The sequence below is a fragment of the Microcaecilia unicolor genome, chromosome 7 (assembly GCF_901765095.1).
Source record: "Microcaecilia unicolor chromosome 7, aMicUni1.1, whole genome shotgun sequence".
In the NCBI taxonomy this organism is placed as follows: domain Eukaryota; kingdom Metazoa; phylum Chordata; class Amphibia; order Gymnophiona; family Siphonopidae; genus Microcaecilia; species Microcaecilia unicolor.
This window is the reverse complement of record NC_044037.1, coordinates 269,304,780-269,329,938: the sequence shown is the minus strand read 5'-3', so window position 1 is coordinate 269,329,938 and position 25,159 is coordinate 269,304,780. Positions and strand designations below refer to the sequence as shown.

Genomic DNA, 25,159 nt, shown 5'->3' with positions numbered 1-25,159 from the left:
GACAGCACCACAATGGTTGCCTACATCAATTGGCAGGGAGGCACTCTGTCTTTCCTTGGCAGTGGAAGCGTCTCGTCTTCTAGTAAGGGCAGAAGCGCATGTTCAGAGTCTGTCGACAGCTCGCATTGTGGGTCAAGACAATGTTCAAGCGGATTTTCTCAGCCGGACTCTTTTGGACGAAGTGGAATGGACGCTGTTGGACTCGGCTTTTCGGCTGATCTGTCAATGTTGGGGAAGACCAGTAATGGATCTTATGGCCATGGCTTGCAATGCCAAAGTTCCCCAGTTCTTCAGCCGCAAACGGCAGCCAGGATCCGCAGGATTGGACTCTGTTCTCCAGCCATTGCCGGAACAACAGGTACTGTATGTTTTTCCTCAGTGGCCTCTGATAGGGAGAGTTCTTTGCCGCATAGGGCGGCATCAGGGGCAGGTTGTTCTAGTGGCCCCAAACTGGCCCCGACGGCCGTGGTATGCGGATCTTGTTCAAGCACTCTCAGAGCTACCATTGCGACTTCCGGTGACTCCCGATCTGCTGCATCAAGGGCCACTTCAGATGGAAAATCCCTCCCGCTTTGGTCTTACGGCCTGGCTATTGAGAGGTGGCAGCTGAGGAAGAAGGGATTTTAAGGACCAGTCATTGCCACTCTTTTGCAGGCGGAAGCAGTCTACTTCAGTAGTGTACGCGCGAGTGTGGAAAGCTTTCTCGGCGTGGTGTGCTCTGCGTGCTGAATCGCCTATTCGGGTGGACATTCCGGTTATTCTGGAGTTCCTTCAGGATGGTCTTCAAAAGGGATTGGCATATAATTCCCTTCGAGTGCAGGTGGCCGCGCTAGCTTATTTTAGGGGCAAACTGGACGGTTCTTTAGCAGCTCACTCTGATGTAGTCCGTTTCCTATGCGGGGCTTTTCGGCTTCGGCCTCCTCTGCGACAGCCGTGCCCGGCATGGCATTTGAATGTGTTACTGCGAGCCCTCCAGGCCCCACCGTTTGAGCCGTTGAATAAGGTTTCTGAGAAGGATCTAAGACTGTTTTTGGTGGCCATTGCTTCGGCTAGGAGGATTTCTGCAATTCAGGCTTTGTCTTGCAGAGATCCTTTTTTGCAGTTTTCTGAAGCAGGGGGATTGATCCGGACGGTGCTGTCGTTTCTACTTAAAGTGGTTTTGTCTTTCCATGTCAATCAGGCGGTTTATCTTCCATCTTTTCGAAGAGAGGATTATCCGGGGGAGTTTGCCTCGCTACGTTTCCTGGACGTGCGGAGAGCCTGGTTTCGGTACTTGCAGATCTCTAATGAGTTTCGACGCTCGGATCATCTCTGTGCTCTTGTCGGGATCAAAAAGAGGTGAGGCGGCTTCTAAGTCTTCCATTGCTCGCTGGATTAGGGAAGCCATTGGAGCGGCGTATCTGCTACAAGGGCGGGCGTCTCCAGTGGCCCTGAAGGCGCATTCTACTTGGGCACAGGAGGCTTCTTAGGCCTTATCTCTGGAAGAGATTTGTCGGGTGGCTGCTTGGGCGTCCCATCATACTTTTGCAAAGCATTACAGGCTAGATGTGTCTGCTTGGGAGAGTTTTGGGGTGGGAGTGTTGGCGCGGGGAGCGTCGGCTTCCCACCCTACTTAAGGAATGCTTTGGTACATCCCACTAGTTCCTGGATTCATCTGCTGCAAGTGACAAGGAAGGTAAAATTATGTCTTACCTGATAATTTTCTTTCCTTTAACGCAGCAGATGAATCCAGGATCCCTCCCTAGTTCAGCTGACGTTTTTTTTTCATTTTCCGCGCAGTGTGGCTATTTTTTCCTTCTGGGTTTTCTTTTGCAGAGTTCAGACAGATATGGGAACACGGAAAGTATTCCGATTTGTGGATCAAGTTGCAGTTATTTTGAAGTTCTTATTTGGTTCTCTGTTTTTCATAGGATGGTTTCTGGTTGTTATTGGTTTCAAATTTTTGGCCTTGGCAAATGCTTACGAATGACATACTAACTGAGGAAGGAGCTGGCCGTCTAGCATCACTGCCTTTAGTTTGTTTATCTCTATCTCCACCTGCTGGTAGGCGGATTTAACCCACTTGTTCCTGGATTCATCTGCTGCGTTAAAGGAAAGAAAATTATCAGGTAAGACATAATTTTACCTTTTTGCCTGAGGCCCATCCTAACTATCCCCAATCTAACATCACTTGTTGCCTTCCCTTCTGCAGGTCCGGCCATCTGGAATTGTTGCCTTTCTTGCTCCCCCCTGCCCCACTGCTGCCGCGGTGTTTGCAGCTTTCATTTTAGTGTTGTTGCTGTCAGCGATTCACATAGGCAATCCAGGTCCGTCCCTCTGCATAGTCCAGCGCTCGCATAAACAGGAAGTTGCATCAGATCAGAGAGGGCCAGATACAGCGCAGGGAAGGCCCTGAAGTGTCTGTGCGAATCGCTGACAACAACTGGCCAAAAATGAAAGCTGCAGGGGGAGCGGGAAGAGGCAAGGATCCTGGATGGATGGACCTGTGGGAAGGAAGTCAGCAGGAGATGTTAGATTGGGGATAGTTAGGCTGGGCCTCAGCCCACCCCGTGGCTACGCCTCTTGCACATAGCAGATAGGGACACTTACCAAGAGAAAAGAGTTTTAGGTGCTCACTGACTGAAGCACAGGATCCAATATTTCTATTCTAGCAGGTTGTCAGGTGTGTTTTAGTGACATGGCCACATTGAAAACAATGAGGCCAGCTGCAGTTGTAGTGTAGGTTACCATGCCTTATCTGCCCCTTAAAACTTGCTTCACAATTTTGTTCTTTGCTGTCCAAAATCTTGCATAGCATTGATTTTTGCAGTGCAGATATTTTTGCAGTGAAATACTCTGTGACCTCTAAACTGTTTTGATATTGTATCTATATTTGATTCTTCTTGATGATTAAAAGTTTTTACTTAAATGTATAACCTGAAACAGCCAGCACCCATAATTTTTAACTTACTTTTTTGGCTTGTACATCCTATATAATAAAACTCACCCTCAACGTTCTGAGGACACTGACGTCAGTGTCACTTCCTTCGGGCACTTCCTTCGGGTTCGAAGGGTTCGTGGTGGTGAAGCCACCAAAATCATTGTCTTTGGGCCCCGCCCTCGCGTCAAACGTGATGACGTCGAGGGCCGAGCAATGGCGTCACAGAGCGAGGGCGGAGCAATGGCGTCAGTGGCTTCACGACTCAGGAGATGAAGGTGGCGTGCGTTGACGAGGTGCGGAGCAATGGCAGTCAGTGGCTTCACAACGCCGAAGGGGTGGGTAGGGAGGGGGGGTTCGGGAGGGAAACCTTGCTAGCGCCCGTTTCATTTGCTCCAGAAACGGGCATGTTTTACTAGTGTATTATAAAAGATTAGGTGTCAGCAGACTTATTTGGCGGCTTCATGTGATTTCCTAAATCAAAATAGATACTGAAGAGTTTTAAAAAAAAATACACACACACACACTTTTCAAATTGTTTTTACTTTGTGTCTACTTTCTAGGGATATATTACTAGCTGTGGTTGATACCCTGCTGATGTGACATGGTTGAATCTCTCCACAGTTATCTGAATCGTGTTGACTCAGTTTAATGTGATAATGAAAGAACTAGCTTTAAATAGAGTACAACATGCAATTTTCTCCCTCTCTTGCCTAGAGAACAAAAGAGAAAAAAAACAAACAAAGGAGTGTGCTTGATTTAAGCTTGTTTAAATATTTTTCCTCATGTCCATGTATGATATAGATATATCACAAGTGTGATTCTTGGTGAGGATGGTTTGCATGTACAGAGGTAAAAATCATGTTGCAAAGTTTTTTATTTCATGTTTTTTTCAGATTTTTAAAAAATGTTCTTTGTACAAACTATGTCCGAAATATACTTTAAAAAATGTTTTATTATGTCCAACATTTTGCTTTTGTATTTTATAGGCCAGGCTAATTTTTGTTTTGGGTCGTCAGAATTTCTGGTGTAAAAGGAGCCTTTTGATATCATCACAGAGAGCTCATAGCCAAATAGGAAGAGATTCATTCAGGTTTCTCAATACCTGTAATGTGAGCCAGGAGTGTGCATTTTGTTTGAATAATGCAGAACACCTCTTTTATTCATCCCCAGAGGGCATCCGTTTTCCTTATTGGTTACCAAGCCTTGTGCCCTACCACTTGCCGTAAACTATTTGTAGATCCATTGTGAGTTTAAATTACTTGTCTGGTCAGGATAGAATTGCTTGCCTTTTCTTATAGTCATTTTTAAAAATGAGGGTTTTAATATTTGGCTGCACAGATGTCGCAATAACTTATTTAACACAGTGTATGTGTATACAACGCTCTATAAGGTGAATAACAAGTAACTTATGCTCCAAGTTTGAACAGCAGGGGTTAGTGCAAAGTATACTTAATCTGTGTTATGGAATAAAGCATCTTGTAGGAACCAGCTTTATTTTGCTTACATTGAAATTTACAATGTTGTTCTGCAGAAGGGGGCATAGTGAGGCACAATTCAGTTCCTGCCAGCAGAATCATGACATGTAAGTGCAGGTTGTCTTGTTTTCTCACTGAAAATGTCTTTGTTGGGTTGCTTTGGTGTTGCTACCATGCATGAGAAACAGGTTTGTTTCCTAAGCACAGCCATGTTCTGTGGTTTGATGGGACTGTGAATGCATCGAAGAGGGGAATATTGGGGATACTGTAGTTCCTCTGAGGGGGTCACTGTGGATTAATTATGAGATCAATTGTGAGTAAGATAGCTGTGATCCAGGATGTAATTTGGGAGTAGTAATTGCAAATGGTACAGTATGTGAAGTAGAAACCTGAGTGAGGGAGGAAGATACTATTTCTTTTGACACAGCTATGCCGAACTAATTTTTTCTTTCTATCAAACTACAAGAGCTTTTATGTAGGGGAGGGGTAGCCATTGTGTTGCCCATAGGTGTAGTTTGCCTGCTTACCCTTTGCCCCCCCCCCCCCACCCCCGCAAAAAAAATAAAGAAGTGACATTGGTCCTCCTCCTCCCGCTCCCAATTTCAGCTTTAGTACTCTCAACACTTTTTTGGGAAGGGGAAACTACCCCCCCTTCCCACTCCAAATTATGCATATGCCCTTGCCCTAGTACATAAGTAATGCCACACTGGGAAAAGACCAAGGGTCCATCGAGCCCAGCATCCTGTCCGCGACAGCGGCCAATCCAGGCCAAGGGCACCTGGCAAGCTTCCCAAACGTACAAACATTCTATACATGTTATTTCTGGAATTGTGGATTTTTCCCAAGTCCATTTAGTAGTGGTTTATGGACTTGTTCTTTAGGAAACCGTCTAACCCCTTTTAAAACTTTGCTAAGCTAACTGCCTTCACCACGTTCTTCGGCAACGAATTCCAGAGTTTAATTACACGTTGGGTGAAGAAACATTTTCTCCGATTTGTTTTAAATTTACTACACTGTAGTTTCATCCTAGTATTTTTGGAAAGCGTGAACAGACGCTTCACATCCACCTGTTCCACTCCACTCATTATTTTATATACCTCTATCATGTCTCCCCTCAGCCGTCTCTTCTCCAAACTAGAATTGTTTCAAAGCTGTTTCATGAATCGGAATGCCTGGTAGATAAAATTTTGGGGGTTAACGTATTAAGGATGATATCATGCTCCTTCAGCTTGATCTAATGTATTTTAAAAAATTTTTCTTTTCCATAGCGGTCCACAGATCTAGAGATTTGTGAGTTATTCCCATATACCAGCAAGTGGAAATAGAGAGAACACAGAGCTCTGCCATACAGGGTACTGTGCAGCCAACTCCTCTTCAGTATTCTCTCTATCTAACAGGTAGATGGTTACAGCCTGTGCATCTCAGGATTGATGATGACTCCTGTCCTGTCCCACAGGCCTAGTTGAGCTTCTGGGGTTGAGGGGGGGGGGGTCCTTAATTGGGCCTTCAAGGCACACCTTGTGGGGCCAGGTCTCTGTTTCTCCCTCCCCCCCCCCCCCCCCCCCCCCCCCGCCTGCTTCGGATTCAGCTGATCACCTGGCTGCAGGTTGTTAACAGTCCTGTGTTGTCTCCGTCTGGTCTTCTGTTCCTTGCAATCTCCTGCCTCATTAAAAAAACAAACAAACAAAAACTTCAGAATGGTACAGTTTACAGAGCTGTTCCAGCTTCCAGATGGTTAGTACTGAACCAGCAGCAATGTGGGGGAAGTTCTGTAGAGAATACTGAATTCCGAGGCTGCAGTGGGTCTGATCCTCAGTACTCTGCCGCCGCTCGGTGACTGTTCAGCTGTACAGGATGGTGGCTTCCACTAACTGCGTGAAGCTCTGCTCCTGATGCTGGAGCTGGAGAGCAGGGTTGGGGAGATGTTCAATGTTTCACCACACAGCCTTCTAGAGCCCTCAGGTGCCAGAATCTGGTGACGCGCTTAATCCAGTCTTAGTTGCTTTGGCGTCAGGAGAGGTTTTGGCAGGTTCCACAGGGAGCGCAGGCCCACAGGGACTGCCTTGGCCTGCGCTCCCTTGGGTGCCATTTTTGAGGGTCTGATGAACGCTGGAACGGCTGACATGGTGTTGGATTCACAGTAGGGGACTACCTTGAGATCTGGTCCTCCTGTCCATACTTCAGAGCTTGATTCTGTGTTCCCTGGAAGTTCTGGGGCCAAGGAGGTACCTTTTCTCTGGAATTTGTGCTTCTTATGCACAAGGCGTTTTTACTCAAGTGGTCTGGAGGGGCCACCAGCAGCGGCTGCTACCCAGGGTGTTTCTCTGGCAGCCCTAGTAAATAGGGCACTCATGAAGGTCTCTCGATCTCCAATCAGGGTTCAGTAGTCCTCTTGTCTGTGGGGTCAGACCAAGCACTCTCCAGTCCATTGGAGGAAGGGGATGACACCATGGTGGCGAGGCTGTTTCACCAGGATGAGCTAGTAGACCTCATCACTAGATCTTTGGAGGTGCTTAACATCTGTTCACCGGAACCCCTTCCCATGGAGGCTTGTACTCGCTCCTTGATGTCTGGTACAAAGCCCTCCATGAGGCTATGAAGGTCCTGATTTCCTAGCAGTGGGACACTCCAGATGCAGGGTGGAGAGTGGTGTGGGTCATGGTGAGATTATATCTGCTGCCAGGGAGTGAGTTGGAGTCCTTGAGGATTCTCAGGGTGGACTCATTACTGTTGTCGCCAAAAAGATAACTTTGCCTGTAGAGGGCAAGCTGCTGTTTGGTGAGGATTGTTATGGATCTCGGAGAGTCCAAAAGGCAGCGCTTGCCTGAGGACAGGCCTTACAGCTTCTTCTTGCTCCCCCCAGGCTCAATCTAAATATTGGGAAGCTTACTTCCCGGGCAGGTTGGGATCCTTTCACAGATCACGCTTTTAGCAGAAGCAGTAGCGTTTTTGAGATGATAGGTGCTCAGGTGCCTCTTCCTCCAGGACCATGCCGGTTGCCCTGCTTCCCAATGATGGGCCCTTGATCCATTCCCCAGAAGTGGTGGTCGGTTGTCACAGTTTCTCGGGAGTGGACCAGTTTGACATCAGACCAGTAGGTCTTGGAAGTCATACAGGATGGCTACAAACTGGAATTGGTTTGTCCCCTACCAGATTTCTTTGTAGAGTCCCCTCACAAGGCACCAAGGTGGTGGCAGTCAGATCAATGCTCTCTATGCTGGTATGCATAGGGGTAGTTCTGGAAGTGCCTTGGTTTGAATGAGGGTTCAGTCTGTACTCCATCTATTTTGTGGCCCCCCCCAAAAGGGAGGACTTTTCAACCTGTTCTCGATCTCAAGTAGGTCAACAGCGCCTTCAGGGTTTGCCACTTTTGAATGGAGACCCTATGGCTAGTCATCACTGTTGTTCAGCCGGGAATTTCCTCACCTCGCTGGACCTCACGGGAGGCATATTTGCTTATTCCCGTTTGGCTGCTTCATCAGTGTTATCTTCAGTTTTGTGTGTTTGGAGAACATTACCAGTTCCGAGCGATGCCCTTCGGTCTTGCAACGGCACCCAGAACATTTTCCAAGGTTATGGTGGTCATCGCAGCCTTTCTTTATTGAGAAGTCATCTGGGTTCATCCTTACCTAGAAGACTGGCTAATCCAGGCATCCTGGCAGGAGAGCGAATGAGCAATGGCTTGCGTGGTCATTCTACTGCGATAACTGGGTTGAGTGGTCAATCTGACCAAGAGCCAGTTATCACCTTCCCAGTCTCTTGAGCTCCTTATGGTTATTTTCAACATGAAGACTGGAACAGTCTCTGTCTTAGATGCGGTAGCTATGGCTACTCAACTAGATTTCCCATCTGTTTCTCTGTCCTACCCCACAGGCGTGGGATTTCGTTCAGGTTCTGGAATCCATGGCAGCCACCTTGGATATAGTGCCGTGGGCCAGGTCCTACATGAGACTGCTTCAGTTGTTTCTCCGTTGAGGTGTCCCTTCTTGGAAGACTATCAAGTGTGAGTGCCTTGGTCAGTTCAGGCTAAGTTTGAGATGCACTGGTGGATGTATCCGGATATGCTCCAGAAAGGGGTATCCCTGGCTGTGCTGGAGTGACTGGTGGTCACCACGGATGCCAGTGTGATGGGCTGGGGAGCCCACTGCTGAGGCTATACGGCTCAGGGAGTGTGGTCCCTGCTGGAGGCGTCCTGGTTGATCAACCTCCTTGGAACTAAGGGCTATGTGTCTGGCCTGCCCCTGCTGTGGGACGGTGTGGTCTAGGTGTTCTCCGACAATGCAACTGTGGTAGCTTATATCAGCAAGCAGCATGGCATGAGGAGGGCCTCTTTGGCACGCAAGGCTGCCAATGGGTGGAGACCAACCTGGCAGTGCTCTCTGCTGCGCACATAGCGGACTCACTGAATATGCATGTGGATTTCCTCAGCAGGCACCTCTTGGATTCAGGGAAGTGGAAACTCTCTGGATTGGCGATCCGTCAGATCACCTTGCGATGGGGTGTGTGTGTGTGGCCCGGTGCTGGATCTCACGGCTTGAAGAACCAATTCAAAGGTGCACAGATTCATCAGCAGGGGCAGGGAACTGAGGTCAGAAGGGACCGACGCGTTACTTCACAGTTGGCTGCATCATCAGCTGCTGTATGTCTTTCCACCATGGCCAATGATAGGCCGAGTCTTGGGTCGCATCGTGTGCCATTTGGGTCCGGTCATTCTGGTGGATCCGGCTGGCCCAGGCACCCATGGTATGCAGACCTTGTACGGTTGCAGATCAACAGTCCCTTCTGTCTCCCTCCCTTGCAGGGTCTTCTCGTGCAGGGCTCCAAGATCATGGAGGATACCTCCCTCTTTGGTCTTACGGCAAGGCTCTTGAAAGGACAAGACTGAGAAAGAAAGGATATCCAGACATTGTCATTGTGATGATGCTCCAGGCCTGGAAATGGTCCACCTTGTTGGCATACGCACATATGTGGCACACATTTGAATCTTGGTGTGTGGTGTCGGACCTGCAGGTGTCTTTGGCATCAGTTGTGCACATCCTAGCCTTTTTGCAGGCTGAGCTGGAGAAGCATCTGTCTCTGTTCATTGAAGGTCCAGCTGGCGGTGCTGGCCTGTTTTTGGGGGCGGATTCAACACATGTCCCTTATGGTGCACTTGGATGCCATCCATTTTCTTCAGGGGATAAACCATTTGCCCTCCCCTCTGTGCTCAGTCTTACCCCTGTGGAGCCTGAACTTGATCTTTCAAGCTCTCCAGAGGCTTGCTGTTTGAACCTTTGGACCATCTTTCCTTGAAGGATTTGACCTTAAAAATGGTTTTACTGGAAGCCATCACTTCGGTAGGAGGGTTTCGGAACTGCAGGTGTTGTCGTACAGGGATCCGTTCCTACGCTTCATGGAAGTGGGGGTCTCCATATGGATGGTTCCATTCTTCCTCCTGAAGGTTGTCAGCATTTCATCTGAAGCAGTCGATTGACCTGCCATTGTTTCTCATGAAGAATTATCCATCTGAATATCGTTCTCTTCGCTGCTTGGATGTGTGCAGGGTTCTGTTCAAGTAATTAGAGATCACTAATGGCTTTTGCCACGCAGATCACTTGTTCGTCCTCGTCATGAGGCGCAAGAAGGGGTATCAAGCCTCTTAAGACAGCTGTAGCGTGTTGGTTGAAGGAGGCCATCACATCCGCATACTTACTGGCAGGCGAGGATCTGCCATTGCTGTTGCGAGCTCACTCTATTAGGGCGCAGGTGGCGTCTTTTACGGAAGCGCAGGCTGTGTCAGTCGAAGAGATTTTCGATTGGCCACGTGGTTGTCGGTCAACATGTTCTCAAAGCATTACAGACTAGATGTGGTGCCATGGGAAGGTGCGGCTTTTGGAGCCTCGGTGGTGTTCGTAGGGGTCTCCCGGTCCCCTGGTGCATCCCACAAGTCTCTGGTTTCATCTGTGTGACACTATGGAAGGAAAAATTAATTCTTACTTCTTAATTTTCTTTCTGTTAGTCCCAACAGATCAATCCAGTCCCCCCCCCCCCCCCCCCCCCCCCCACTGTATCTGGTTATAGCTCTGGGTGGTCTCATTGAAGCGGTTGGCAAAATATGGTTTTCACAGAGGGTCTTTTGTCTCCGCTTTTTCTGGGGTGGGGCAGTTGTGTTCCACTCCTGGGGGAAGGGGTGCATTATGTTCAGGCCTAGCTATGGTAACGTGGTTTGCAGTCAGAGCTTGTTGATGTTTTTCTTTTTGCCACTGCTATGATATCAACAATACTGAAGAGGAGTTGGCTGCACAGTACCCTGTATGGCGTTCTCTCTGTCTCCACCTGCTGGTAGATGGGTGTAACCCACAAGTCTCTGGATTGATCTGTTGGAACTTATGGAAAGAAAATTAACAGGTAAGAACAAATTGTTCCTTGTAGTTGGCTCTTTCTTATTAACAGTTTATTTTTGAGTGATTTTAATGTTCATGTAAAGTGCCTTGGAAAAGTCTTCATGCCCTTGTACAAGTTTTTTAGTTTCTGCCCTTTACAAAATACAGTTAAAAATGCATTAGTCTTTACACCCTTCAACCCAGTCCCTGGTGTAGCACTATCTGATGTATGTATTACTGTACATATACATAGTAGTCATGGTTTTTTGAAGATTCACAGTTAAGCAGACAGACATGTAGACAAAGAATAAATAAGAGGCATACAGTCAATAGGGAAAATGACTAGGAGGACTTAAACCAGATGGTCTCCTGTTAGAGAATAGCACCTAGCATTTAACCATTTCTATAGTTTGTCATGGCCTTTTCCATTTAAACATGAAAATACTAGCCACTCTACATGTCCCTTTCAAAAGTGAAAACAAAAACACCTTATTAGCAGGTTGCGTCTAGCTTTCAGAAAGACACTATTAGTGGGGCAACTAGCAAACAGATTTCACTGAAATGTAATTCTATATGCAATAAGGGTAAAAAATGGTACTTTGGAGCCGTCAGTCTTAACGAAGGCCTCACTTCTTGTGGAGTGCATTAGTATGTCTTTTGTGCAGACAGTGGAAATACACCTTGGGGCTCATTTTCAGAGCACTTAAACTTACATAGTTCCATAGGCTACTCTGTAACTTTGTAGGTCTAAGTGCTTTGAAAATATGCCTCCTTGTTCTTCCTCCTCTTTCCTTGAAGCTATGATCCAACAACTGTTTTCATCCATGTTATACATGTGGCAGAAATCCCTAGTGAACTGGACTGCTTGTTTTCTAATACATTGGATTAACATAGTCTTATCTACAGTTTTGAAAATGTACAACAGAAGCATTTGGCTTGATGTCCTCTCCTCTCCTTTTTTTTTTTTTTTTTTTGTTAAATTTATATTGCAACACTTAAAACTCCAGGATATCATAACTTTGCATTTATATACTGATGTGTATCCTAACTGGGATCCTGAAACAGTTCTCTGTGCCGGTACTTCAAAGACATGCATAGACTATCCTTCATAGCTGCATCTGGCCCATAATTGGGTGCTTAATCTAATATGCAGGGCCGGTCTTAGGCAGAGGCGACCAAGGCGGCCGCATAGGGCCCCGCGCCTAAGGGGGCCCCACGCGGCGCGCCTGAACTCTGCCTCACTTGTGCCTCCACTCTGACCTCCGCCGCTGCTCGCCTTAGTCGCCTGAGATGATCCCCATTCCCGCGGCTCAGCCGCTCTGATCCCGCCACCACCGGCGCGACGCCCACCCTCGGCTTGGGCCCGCTGAGCCCGCCGTCAGCTCCCGAGTCCCTGGACCCCAGCGACTAACTGAGCGATGCCAGCGAGCCAGCCCAGGCAGCGATGTCCCCACCCCTGACGGCGACGACAGACAGTTGCAGCGCGACGGCTCACCTCCAGGCTCCAGCTTCCCGCTCAATGTCCCGCCTTCTGATGTATTTCCTGTTTCCTGATGTGAGGGCGGGAGTCACTGAGGGGGAAAAGCTGGAGCCTGGTCAGAGGTGGTGAGGACGTGAGGTGAGCCATCGTTGCTGACGCCAATAGTTGTGTTCTTATGCCAAATTGAAATCGGATTCCATGCAGGCAGGAGATCAGGAGAAGTGTCTCTCTCATCTAACGACGCTTGCGGACGGTGCAAGGGTTGGAAATGTCTGCCTCCCTGAGAGGAATTTGGCCCAACAACATTAGTTGCTGGAGAAGCTGAGCAAGTAAGATCTTCTGGCTTGGAAGAGGCTGTTTCTAACATATCTGGGTTATTTTCACATAGATCTGCAGATATTTCTCGTGATAAAAATTTGGATGGCAATAGCAGATTTAGCTAAAACACTGCTTCCAGTAATTAATGATATGACACCTCGAATTAATCATTTGGAAGCTAGACTGCAATCACAGGAAGAAAAGATCACTAAGCTAAAATCTGAGAATGGAAATCATGAAGTTGCAAAATCTGATATAAAGTAGGTACAATCAGTTCAAACTATTTTAGTAACTGATGTGGCTACTTGCCTCTCTGGTTTGATGGGTTACAGAGTAATAGGGGAATTTGAAAGTACTGGATCTTTTCTTAATATTTTTCCTTTATTCTCCTTTGTTATGAGAATTGGAACTACTAGTTGTAGTGGACTTGAACTGAATAATTTCTGGGGAGGGGAGGTTTAATGATAGCATTGTGCTTATTATTTCAATCAGTTTTTTGTACAAGTTTAGCTTCATTTGTCTTTATGTAAAATTTCATAAATAAAATTTTCTAAAAATGGAATAATCTTATCAATGGGGTGGAGCTAGGGTAGGGCGGGGCTAGGGTGGGCAGGGCTAGGATGGGGCCCCACCAAATTGGTCTGCATAGGGCCCCGCACTTACTAAGACCGGCCCTGCTAATATGGTGTGCTGTTAATGCCTAAGGTAAAAAGGAAGAATGTTGTTAACCAATAAGAGCTGATTAATAGTAACAATTTATATAAATTTCTCTGGCAGGATGGAACCGAGCAGGGTCAGTCACCAGACCAGTGAACCAGAATGAAAAACTGGCCCTACGAACCGTGAAGTTGAAGGGGATAAAGAACAGGACCATGAATTTGTTTAGTTCTTCCATATTCTAAGATTCCTTTTTGTGGTGACCTTTTAATAAAACTGCCAGGAAATCATGGCATTCTTCACACCATGGAAATTGTCCTCCCAAAAGCTGGGCTTTTTTCTGGTGACTTTTGGATTCATTTGGGGTATGATGCTCTTGCATTTTACTATTCAACAACGAACTCCACATGAAAGTAGCGCTGCTCTTCGTGAACAGATTTTGGACCTCAGCAAGAGGTATATTAAAGCTCTGGCAGAAGAAAACAGAAATGTGGTAGATGGCCCATATGTTGGAACAATGACAGCATATGGTAAGTATAAAGAGTTCAAACTGTGGTGATATGTAATTACTGAAAAACAGCTGATGTGTATTTTGAGCATAGTGTCATAGAATGAACATTCACAATATGGCTATATTTAATCCAGTTTACAATATATCCTACGCATTTTGTAAGTTACCTATATAAAATCTGAAATAGTTTTCTTAAGAAAACAGAAGTCTGTAACTGGATTTCTTTGTTGCTCAGTATTATCATAATTGAATGCAATATACAAGATAATTTCGGTCTGTTAGGTAGGCAGAAATATTGATTCATTAAAGGTGAATTTAATCTCAGTTTATGAACTGAGTCACTATGCATAGCTTATGTGTCATATCCTATTTGTAGAATTCAGTCAAACCCTTTTAGGGTTATAGATTTAAGAATGTGAAATGGATGTTTTTCATACTTGTTATACACAATACACTCAGTCTGTACCTAGCATAGTGTTAGCGATTTGTCATGATCCCAGAGCTGCTGACACCAAAGGACTTGATCTAATGTTTATAAAAGTGGTACTTTTCTATATATTTCTTTAGAATTGAAAGGTAGATATATTTCAGTACAGCCAACAAAATGAGCTTAAATATTGCAGAAGAGGGTTGAAATAATCCAAGAGGTAATGGGGGGAAAAAGTTAAAAAATAAAGAAAGATGCCATAGTAATTTGAATGATTAATATCAGTGCTTGTATTCTGTTCTGCCCAATGAGGGTGCACCAGGCCCCTCATCAGTGCCGGTGGGAGGCAGGCTGTCTCCCTTTCAGGACGAGTGGACCCGCATCACCTTGGTTCAGTGGGTCCTGGAGGTGGGTTGGCAGGGGTTATTCTCTGGAGTTAGCCCATCCGGTGTCCGACGCCTTCATGGTCCTCGCCCTGCAGCTCAGCTCTGAAACAATTGGTCGCTTCCACTCTGCAGAACCTGTATGCTCTCGGGGCCTTGGAGCCTGTGCTAGAGCACAGACTGGGATGGTACTCCATATATTTTGTGGTCACGAAGAAAGGATGCTCCTTCTGTTTCTAACTTAGCAGCTTCAAAATCGTTCTGATGCATTTCGTTTAACAAGTACAGGTCCATTTTTGCTTTTTTAAAAATAAGCTAGAAAGTTTTTTTTTTTTTTAATTACACTTGATGGGGCTGTTTATACCAATTACATTACATTTTTTAAAAATAAGACCTATGTTTCATAGCATCCCTCCGGACCAGACCAGAATGTGACTGATGGGTTGTGCACGCCTTCCAGCAGGTGGAGACTGAGAACTCTGTCTCTAAAGAAAGCCAATAAGAGCCCCTACCATCTAGAGACAGATCCAGTATTCTCAGTCTCCAGCAGGTGGAAGGTGGTGAGCCCTTCAGTCTCCTTATTTTATGCTGTCTTTTTCTTTTTCTATGTTAAAACAGCAGATACTTTAAGGATAGCAGAGTTTTTATTCCTCTCAGGTATATTTTCTTCTTATTCTGCGCATCTGCTGTCTTTGCCTGGTTGTGGAGGCTGAGGCTTGTGGGGGGTCTCTCTTATTCTCAGGAGTGTCAAACTCGGGCGATTGGGTCCCTCCCCTCATGTCCTCCATATTGTCAGCGAGGTGTGCTAGTCATTATTTTAATTTCCTCAGTCTCTTTGGGGGAAGAGGTGTTTAAGACAGGGAGAGGCAGCCACTTCAAAAAAACAAAAACAGCAGCTTATTAGTTGAAGTGCAAGGCAGCTCCCTTTCCTCCCTTTGTTGTGGCATTCTCGATTTCTCACATTGCCGGCTCCGGTGTCGCAGGAGTTCCCACTTGAAAAAAAAAAGCCACGCTGGTGTTTCTCGGCGTCATGGCAGAGAAAATCCGCCGCTGTTTTTCAGTGTGTTAGCAGTGGAGTCTGGGAGTGAGCGGATGCCATAAATATTGCACCACATTAGAACTTTCACCAGAGGCAGGTCCCTCTCTTTCGGCTTCAGCAGCGGCGGCCTTGGAGGTAAAACTTTGGGCGTTGGGAAGGAGAAACTGGTTTTGGCAGGAAATGCTGCTGGTGATCTTGCCTTCTCCGTCTGTGTCAGCAGATCGGCCTAGCTCTCTGCTGGTTCTTTCGACACAGCAGCCTACAGGGGGTCTACCTGTTCTACCGGCAGGGTCGGAAGGGGTTTTCCTCCTGAATTTGTCCAGGAAATGTACAAAGCCTTTCTTTTACACCAATAGGGCCCTCCAGCTTCTTTGAGAAAGTCTGTGGAGGGTCAGCTGGTCTCTGCTAAGCGACCTAGGGTGTCCTAGGATCTGGAGGAGGACCTTGGTTCTGATCCAGACTAGGAGATACTCTCTCTTGAGGAACAAGATTTTTTAAAGTGAAGAACAGGTTGCTGAAGACTCTGGTCAGGTAGACTTAGGTTCTGAGTCTCGCCTCCTGGGGTAGGATCCTTTGGTGGTTAGAATTTTTCACAAAGAGGACTTACCTGGAACTAATTTCTTTGGTTTCCCCTACTTTACGTTTTGAGGACGAGGAGCCCCCTGTCATAGAAGGACGGAAGATTGGATCTCCTAGTGAATCGCATTCGAAGGCCAGGTAAGACCTTTCCTATACACCAGGATATCAGGGACATCATTCAGGCGCAGTGGGATGTGCCGGATTCTTCTTTTAGACTCGCTAAGTCTATGGTTCGTTGCTGTCCGATCCCTGATTCGGACAAGTCTCTTCTGAAGATTCCGGTTGTGGATGTGGTACTCTTGGCGGTTAGTAAGAGGAATACTGTTCCCGTGGATGGCGATACTTAAGGATGTTCAGGATCGCCCTATGGAGACTTTGTTAGACTTGTTTTGATGTCTTTGCTTTAGCAGTACAGGCAGCTATTTGTGGTTCCTTTGGTAACTAGAGCTTGCTTTTGCTGTTCTGATAAGGCCCTGGCTAGATCTTCAAATAGTCTGACATTGATGCAGAAGTGACTAAGACTGAGATGGTATCGGCCTTTTTGGCAGATGCTTTATATGATTTGGTAAGAGCCTTAGCTGTGTATGGCCTTTGTTGTAGCTGCAAGACTGTCTTTTTGGCTACGAGGTTGGTCAAAGGATGCGGCTTCCTTTTCGGGGTTCTCTGTTGTTTTGTGAAGAGTTAGACAAGTTGGTCTGCAGTTTTGGAGATACTAAGGTGCCACAGCTGCCTGAGGACCTGCCTAGGACATCTGGATGCGGTTTTTCGCTGCCGTAGACCAGGCAGAGTGGCTCCAGTCCAGTGGTCCCGATTCTTTCAGAGAAATCGGTACTTTCGATGAACTCGAAGGGGAGACAGACACGCAGGAGCCTCTTTCCAGTCTACCACTCGTGCTGCACAATTATGATTTTCAGGCCCAGCCTCTGATTCCTGTGGGAGCTTGCTTAGTGAAGTTTTATTGGAGGTGGGCCCAGATTACCTCCGATTAGTGGGTGTTGGAGGTGGGCCCAGTTTACCTCTGATCAGAGGGTATTAGAGGTTATTCGAGAAGAGTATGCCTTAGAATTTGCGTGTCATCTTCCAGATGCCTTTCTGGAGTCTCCCTGTCATTCTCGCCTCAAGGTGAATGTGGTCAGGGATACTCTAAAAAGGCTTTGCGACCTTCAGGCCATTTGTCCTGTTCTCTCTTTGGAGCTCAGGCAGGACCAGTATTCCATTTACTTCATCTTTCCAAAGAAAGAGGGTTATTTTAGACTGACCATCAATCGGGCTCTGAGTATCCAGTTTTCATATGGAGACTCTTTGCTTGGTCATAGTGGCAGTTTGGGCCGGAGAGTTTTTGACTGCACTTGATCTAACAGAGGCCTATCTGCACATTCCAATTTGGACCATGCATCGGCTTTTCTGCGCTTTGCGGTGTTGGGCATTGCCCTTCGGCCTGGCTACAGCCCCTCGTGCAATCTCCGCTGGTGGCTTCGGGCAACCAGCCTATCCATGGGGATGCCTCTGGATCCACCGCGATGGATATCGGTCACAACTGTGCCAACCTCAAGGGCTGGGGAGCACACTTTTAGGGCAGTATGCACAGGGTCTTTGGTCTTGGCCGGAGACATCCTTTTCTATTAACCTCTTGGAAACCAGAACGATGTGGCTGGCGCTACAAGTGTTTCGTCCTCTGCTGACAGGTGAATCAGTTTACATCATGTCGGACAATGCCACAGCAGTGGCCTATGTCCATCAGCAAAGGGGGACGAGGAGTTGCCAGTTGGTGCAGGAAACAGCTCAGTTCATGAGTTGGGCAGAGTTCCATCTGGTCACTCTTTCAGCGGCCTAAGTAGCAGGAACAGAGAATATTCAGGCAGACTTTCTCAGTTGCAACACTCCGGATCCCTGGGAATGGGCTTTCAGCGAGGTAGTGTTTCAGGCAGTCATAGAGTATTCACAATGGAGAAGGGTAGTTAGTGGGGTACGGGGTCTGTGCTAGGACCGCTGCTTTTTAATATATTTATAAATGATTTAGAGATGGGAGTAACTAGCGAGGTAATTAAATTTGCTGATGACACAAAGTTATTCAAAGTCGTTACCTCGTGACAGGATTGTGAAAAATTACAGAAGGACCTTACGAGACTGGGCGGCTAAATGGCAGATGACGTTTAATGTGAGCAAGTGCAGGGTGATGCATGTGGGGAAAAAAGATCCCGAATTATAGCTACGTCATGCAAGGTTCCACGTTAGGAGTTATGGACCAAGAAAGGGATCTGGGTGTCGTCGTCGATAATACACTGAAACCTTCTGCTCAGTGTGCTGCTGCGGCTAGGAAAGCGAATAGAATGTTGGGTATTATTAGGAAAGGTATGGAAAACAGGTGTGAGGATGGTATAATGCCGTTATATTGCTTCATGGTGCGACCGCACTTGAGTATTGTGTTCAATTCTGGTCGCCGCATCTCAAGAAAGATATAGTGGAATTGGAGAAGGTGCAGGGAAGGGCGACTGAAATGATAATGGGGATGGGACAACTTCCCTATGAAGAAAGACTAAGTAGGCTAGGGCTTTTCAGCTTGGAGAAGAGACAGCTGAGGGGAGACATGATAGAGGTATATAAGGAGAAATTAGTTTTTACCTGTTAATTTGCTTTCCTTTAGTCCCTCTGGACCGGGCCAGATCCCTCCCTCTGATTATTCTTTCTGATTATTCATCATGTAGAAGTTTGGTTTTCATTTCAAGCTGCGTTGTCCGTTTGCAGTTGCATTGTTCTTGCAAAAAAAATAAAACACAAAAAATGTGCAGTACGTATAATTGCTTTTTCAGAAGGCAGAGTAAGCGAGAGGCACGTGCTCTTTGTTAGTATGGTGCCGGTAGCTCTTCTGTATTCTGCTTTGTTACGATAATACTGGATCTGTCTCTAGCTGGCAGGGGCTCTTATTGGCTCTCTCTAGAGTCAGAGTTCTCAGTCTACATCTGCTGCAGGCCATGCAAACCCACCAGTCACATTCTGGGCTGGTCTGGAGGGACTAAAGGAAAGCAAATTAGCAGGTAAGAACTAATTTCTCCTTTTACTGCCGGAAAGAGCTACGGAGACACACAAGCAAAAGTTACCAAAACTGGTTCGTTCTGACACACATTCCTACTGTGATGCGATGATTAGTACCCCATCCTACCCCTTCTCCTTCCCACCATCCACATATACACACACACAACCAGTTCAGCACACTACATATGCACTATCCCAGGAGTGCCCCTGCAATATTAACAGAGACTACCAGCACTCCCACAGCTTGGCCATTTTAATAGATCTAGTTTGGGACGATAGGATGGAAAATGGCATCAATCTTCTTTTCTTTAGAGCCGGACATATTGGTACTGCTGAAAGGCACAAATTAAAGTTCAGTGGCATAAGTAACTGCAAGTAAGATGGGTTAGAATCACAAAACTTGTTTGAACTCGTTCCTAGGCAGCCATGCTGGACATCTCATCAAACTGGAAGTCGTGGAGGGGCATAATTGAACGGGGCGCCCAAGTTTCCCTGAGGGCGTCCTCGTGAAGAGGCGGGGAAACCCGTATTATCGAAACAAGATGGGCGTCCATCTTTCGTTTTGATAATACGGTCAGGGATGCCCACATCTCCATATTTAGGTTGACCTTAGAGATGGTCGTCCCCGGTTTTCAGCGATAATGGAAACTGAGGATGCCCATCTCAGAAACGACCAAATCCAAGCCATTTGGTCATGGGAGGAGCCAGCATTCGTAGTGCACTGGTCCTCCTCACATGCCAGGACACCAACCGGGCACCCTAGGGGGCACTGCAGTGGACTTCACAAATTGCTCCCAGGTGCATATCTCCCTTACCTTGGGTGCTGAGAACCCCAATCCCCCCCTCAAACCCACTCCCCACAACTGTACAACACTACCATAGCCCTAAGGGGTGAAGGGGGCACCTAGATGTGGGTACAGTGAGTTTCTGGTGGGTTTTGAAGGGCTCACATTTACCACCACAAGTGTAACAGGTAGGGGGGGTGGGGGGATGGGCCTGGGTTCACCTGCCTGAAGTGCACTACACCGACTAAAACTGCTCCAGAGATCTACATACTGCTGTCAGGGAGCTGGGTATTAGATTTGAGGCTGGCAAAAAATATTTTTAAACTTTTTTTTTTGAGGTTGAGAGGGGGTTAGTGACCACTGGGGGGGGGGGGGGGGGGGGGGGAAGTAAGGGGAGGTCATGCCCGATTCCCTCCGGTGGTCATCTGGTCATTTCGTGCACCTTTTTGAAGCTTGTTCGCAAGAAAAAATGAACCAAGTAAAGTCGGCCAAGTGCTCGTCAGGGACGCCCTTCTTTTTTCCATTATCGGTCGAGGACGCCCATGTGTTAGGCACCCCAGTCCCGCCTTCGCTATGCTTCCGACTCGCCCCTGTGAACTTTGGTCGTCCCTGCGATGGAAAGCATTTGAGGACGCCCAAAATGGGCTTTCGATTATGTTGATTTGGGCAACCCTGGGATAGGGACACCCATCTTGTGATTTGTGTCGAAAGATGGGTGTCCTGTCCTCCTCTTTCGAAAATAAGCCTGATAGAGCATTGCTTTAAATTTCACTTCATGAGCCTTGTTTTGTATCTTGGGAAATGCCTTTAGACCCAGCACAACTTGACTTTGTAATGAGCAGTTTGTATTGTAAGGCTTTACCAGTAAATTGTGGTCCTCTATGATAATGCTAAATGTATTAGACAGTTTTAGGGTTTTTCATACTGGATGTGCTTAGTTTTGTCTGCGTAATTTATGCATTTTATTTTTCTCTCTCTTTTTTGAATTGTACTTTGCTGCTGTGAATTGGTTTCACCGGAACAATGGGTAGCTGTAATTGTTCACTAAAGCAGAGCAGTAGCCTAATGGTTGTAACAGGACACTGAGCATGAGGAAAGTCAGGGCTCAAATCCTACTGCTCTTGTTGACACTCATTGTGATACTTGGGTATATCATTTCCTCCTATTGCCCTAGCTATAGATTAAATTTTAAGCTCTCTTGGCAAAAGGGACTTAACCACTGTACCTGAATATGTAACTCCCCCCCCCCCCCCCCCGGGTTATATTGTTCCAGGTATTGTCTTGCTTTATATTTACCTTTTGGACCTATTTTTTTGCTCCACTAGACTGGCAGAACCAGGACTGAGATATGGCCCCATTTGTGCAGTGGCTCAGGGATTCCACTTCTGCTGGGGGACCATGTGCCAGGACTTTTCCTGAAGCCCTGCAGTCCTGAGCCATAAATCTAGTCACTAGGTGCTTACTTTGCATAGTCACTGTTACACAGATCTCCTGGGAGGGAAGGGAGTATTGCCTCCAACATTCTCAGCCTACCCAGGAATTAGGGGAATCAAACTGAGGTCCATTTGTGTGGTAGTACACAGCATTTCTGCTGGAATTCTGCGCCCCCCCCCCCCCTAAAAAAAAAAAAAAATCAAAATTTTGTGCAAAAGAAATTTTTAATTCTGAACACACAATTTGCAAGTTTTAGTCATTATTTTATTAATATTACAGCCCCCTTCCCTGTACACAGATACCATCCATATTTTTCTTAGCATCCATAGTTTTTCCACCCTTCTCTCTGCACCCACACATAGCATCCACCTGTTTTTTTACAGCACCTTCTGCCGCACAGCAGTCACTTTTTTTTTTATAGTCCACTCTCCCCACAGCAGCCACCATTTTTTTTGTAACAGTTCTCGCCCTGCACCCACATCCATATTGTTTTTTTTTTTTTGAAGCCACCCCTGCACTCACCTGTGAGGCAGGATCAGGAGGAGCTGCATGGGGTAATACCTCTTTGGGGAAGGAAAGAACCCCATTTTTTCCTGCCCGGTGTTGCTTTGGGTCAGTACTGCCGCTTTCTCCAAATGGCCACTGAGACTTACTTCCTATGGCAGTCTCACGAGATTACTTCTTGAAGTATCGGAGGCCATTATGAAAAAGCAGCGGTAGGTGTCAGGAAAGAGTGGGGTTCTTTCTTGCCCCCAGTGAGGCCTCTAGACCACCAAAGCTTACTCAGGTAGGCCCGGGGAGGGCCCACCAAGGCTGGGGGGGGGGGGGGGGGTTTGGTGGGTAGGTGGGACCAAGGCTTGTGGAGGTGTGGCAGGTGGCAGGACTAAGGCTTGGGGGAGTCAACAAGCCTTCACTGCAGGCTGGGGAGGCCAGACAGCCAACTTTTGGAGCACAGATTCTGTACAAAAATGTGGAATTCTGCCTGGCAGCGGAATTCTGTGCTCCACAGTCGTGTAGAATTCCAGCAGGAGTACTGCAGAGCCACCAGCTCTACATGTCTGACAAATTTTCTTTTTCAAGCTATGTCCTTGAAGTGTATTGAAAACACCATTAAAAATTGCTTCATTCTAAGTGTGTTTAGAGGATTTTTTTCATAATCTGGTTCTCCAGCTATAGTATTAAACTTCATGTAGAGCCCAGGTATCTGAATTCTTAAACCCAAAGATTTGTTCTTAATGCACAGAACAATGCATGAGAGAGTTCCTATTAAAAAGATCCCACTGTATTAATATGTTACATTAATTGAAAAAAAAATGTAACATATTAATACAGTCTTTTTTCAGTCTTAAAGCAAATTGTTTTCATAAGCATAGTGCAGGCATTTCTGTAGGAAAGTTCTTGCTGGGACATTGAGAGAGAATGTTTCTATAAATAGAATGTTCTAGTAAACGGAATCTGCCTTTTACTTCCGATCAGGTACCGCATACAGTTCAAGCTTCTCCTACTAATCTACAAATGCACTCGATCTGCAGCCCCTCCTTACCTCTCTACCCTCATCTCCCCTTACGTTCCTACCCGTAACCTCCGCTCTCAAGACAAATCCCACCTCTCAGTACCCTTCTCCACCACCGCCAACTCCAGGCTCCGCCCTTTCTGCCTCGCCTCACCCCATGCTTGGAACAAACTCCCTGAGCCCATACGCCAGGCCCCCTCCCTGCCCATCTTCAAATCCTTGCTCAAAGCCCACCTCTTCAATGTCGCCTTCGGCACCTAACCACTACACCTCTACTCAGGAAATGTTGACTGCCCCAACTTGACATTTCGTCCTTTAGATTGTAAGCTCCTTCGAGCAGGGACTGTCCTTCTTTGTTAAACTGTACAGCACTGCGTAACCCTAGTAGCGCTCTAGAAATGTTTAGTAGTAGTAGTAAGACACTGAAAAGGTCCCTTGTAATCCATGAGATATACTATTATTATTATTTCTTTACCACTATGACTTACACAATGAAGTACAGATATACAAAAGAGACAGAAGAAAATATCTTTGTTTAGTATAGCAATTATTTGTTTTGTTCTTTAAGCTTAGATACTTTTCAGATTTTTGCTGTTGACTTAGTCTTTGTGAGGCTTTTTACTGACTCAGCTTAAGAATTACCCAGAACATGATGGACATGGAGTCTGCCATGTGATCTTGACAGCTCATCTTCAGAGCTCTCTTACAACAATATCAGTTTAAATGGTATTGCATCCTGCAAAGACTTTTCCTTGGATCAATATTGCTATTTGAATTCTCTGCTGCCTGACTTCCTTTTGTCTTAGTTCTGAGAGTACTGGTTGGTTTGTTTTTCCCTTTTATTAAGGTTCCTGCAGTGACAGCTCCATTCTTTTTTGATGCCGTGTAATAGATTTTCACTTGTATAAAGTTGTAAACAAAATATAGTGCGAGGCCAAAATCCAATAACCAAGTAAGACTAGAAAAGAGTTAGAATAAAGAGAAAAATAAACACAAAAACCCATTCCTAGCCCAAGATAAAATGCCCAGAAAGGAAGGGAGAATAAGTGATGACCTTTACTTTTCCCCCCTTTTTTTTAAATTAATATAATGCATCAAGGAAATAAAGGAGTAACTTTAATGTACTAGTTGAATCTTAAAAATGTACTCTTCCCACTCTACCTTATGAGAATTGGGGCAATTCTATAAATTGGTGTCTTAGTTTAGGCATCCCAATGCTGTGCTCTTAGCGCTAATTCTATAATGGTATCTTGGCACTAAGATTGTTATAGAGTACTTCCATAATATCTGCATTGAAATACCCATGTTTAGCCCCCCTTATGCAATGGCAGACATAGGTTGGCACACATAAATGTGCCAAGAGATGCATGTAGTTTATAGTATTACGTAGACTACTTATGTAGCTGAGAAACATACACATGGTCCACCCACATGTATGCCCCCCTTTTCATCTAGGCATTTTGGAACTTAGATGCTACCTTATAGAATAGCACCTAGTGCACACAGGTACCTGTCAATTAATGGTACCTTTGATGTGATTAAAATGGGCTTTACTGTTCACTTATATTTTATGGTAGTGTCAGCTTTTGCTGATCTTCAGATTTGATGAAGACAGTGTCATCTCCCGAAAGTTAGTCAACTTAGTACAGGGGAGTGGAGGCGTGGCCTAGTGTTTAGAGTACTGGTCTTGACATCCAGAGGTGGCCGATTCAAACCCACTGCTGCTCCTCGTGACCTTGGGAAGTCACTTAACCCTCCATTGCCTCAGGTACAAACTTAGATTGTGAGCCCTCCTGGGACAGAGAAATATCCAGCGTACCTGATTGTAACTCACCTTGAGCTACTACAGAAAAAGTGTGAATAAAATCCAAATAAATACATAAAAAGGTGGTATCTTATTGGAATACAGATTTTAAAGAAATGTATATATTTAGCTGGACTAAAGATAACTATACTACTTTTCTATTAACATCAAGAAAGAACAAATTAAAATTAGAGTAATTTGCAAGGCATTATGAGCTGATGGGAACAACCAAAAAAGGGAAGAGAGAAAATGAAAAGGAACACATGCTATTATATGAAATCTCCCATGAATATCTTATATTAACCCAGGCCTTCTGACAAGACAGACTCAATTTCACTCAGAATGAGACTCGGGAGCTAAGGTGAATTTGTTTAGTAATGGCTTGAGTTTTAGACGCTTAAAAGCATTAGAGAATGAATAATATCTACTATAAAGCAAA

The 25,159-nt window shown here is 45.9% G+C and overlaps 1 protein-coding gene across 2 annotated transcripts in view; it reads left to right on the top strand.

Moving 5' to 3' along the window:
• MGAT5 (alpha-1,6-mannosylglycoprotein 6-beta-N-acetylglucosaminyltransferase) overlaps positions 1–25,159 on the top strand; it is a 268,355-nt gene that overhangs the window by 40,467 nt on the left and 202,729 nt on the right. For both annotated transcript variants that reach the window (XM_030209337.1, XM_030209338.1), the window contains exon 2: positions 13,333–13,742. In XM_030209337.1, the coding sequence (XP_030065197.1) occupies positions 13,502–13,742 (241 nt within the window). In that variant the 5' untranslated portion in view covers positions 13,333–13,501. The remainder of the gene's footprint in view (positions 1–13,332; positions 13,743–25,159) is intronic.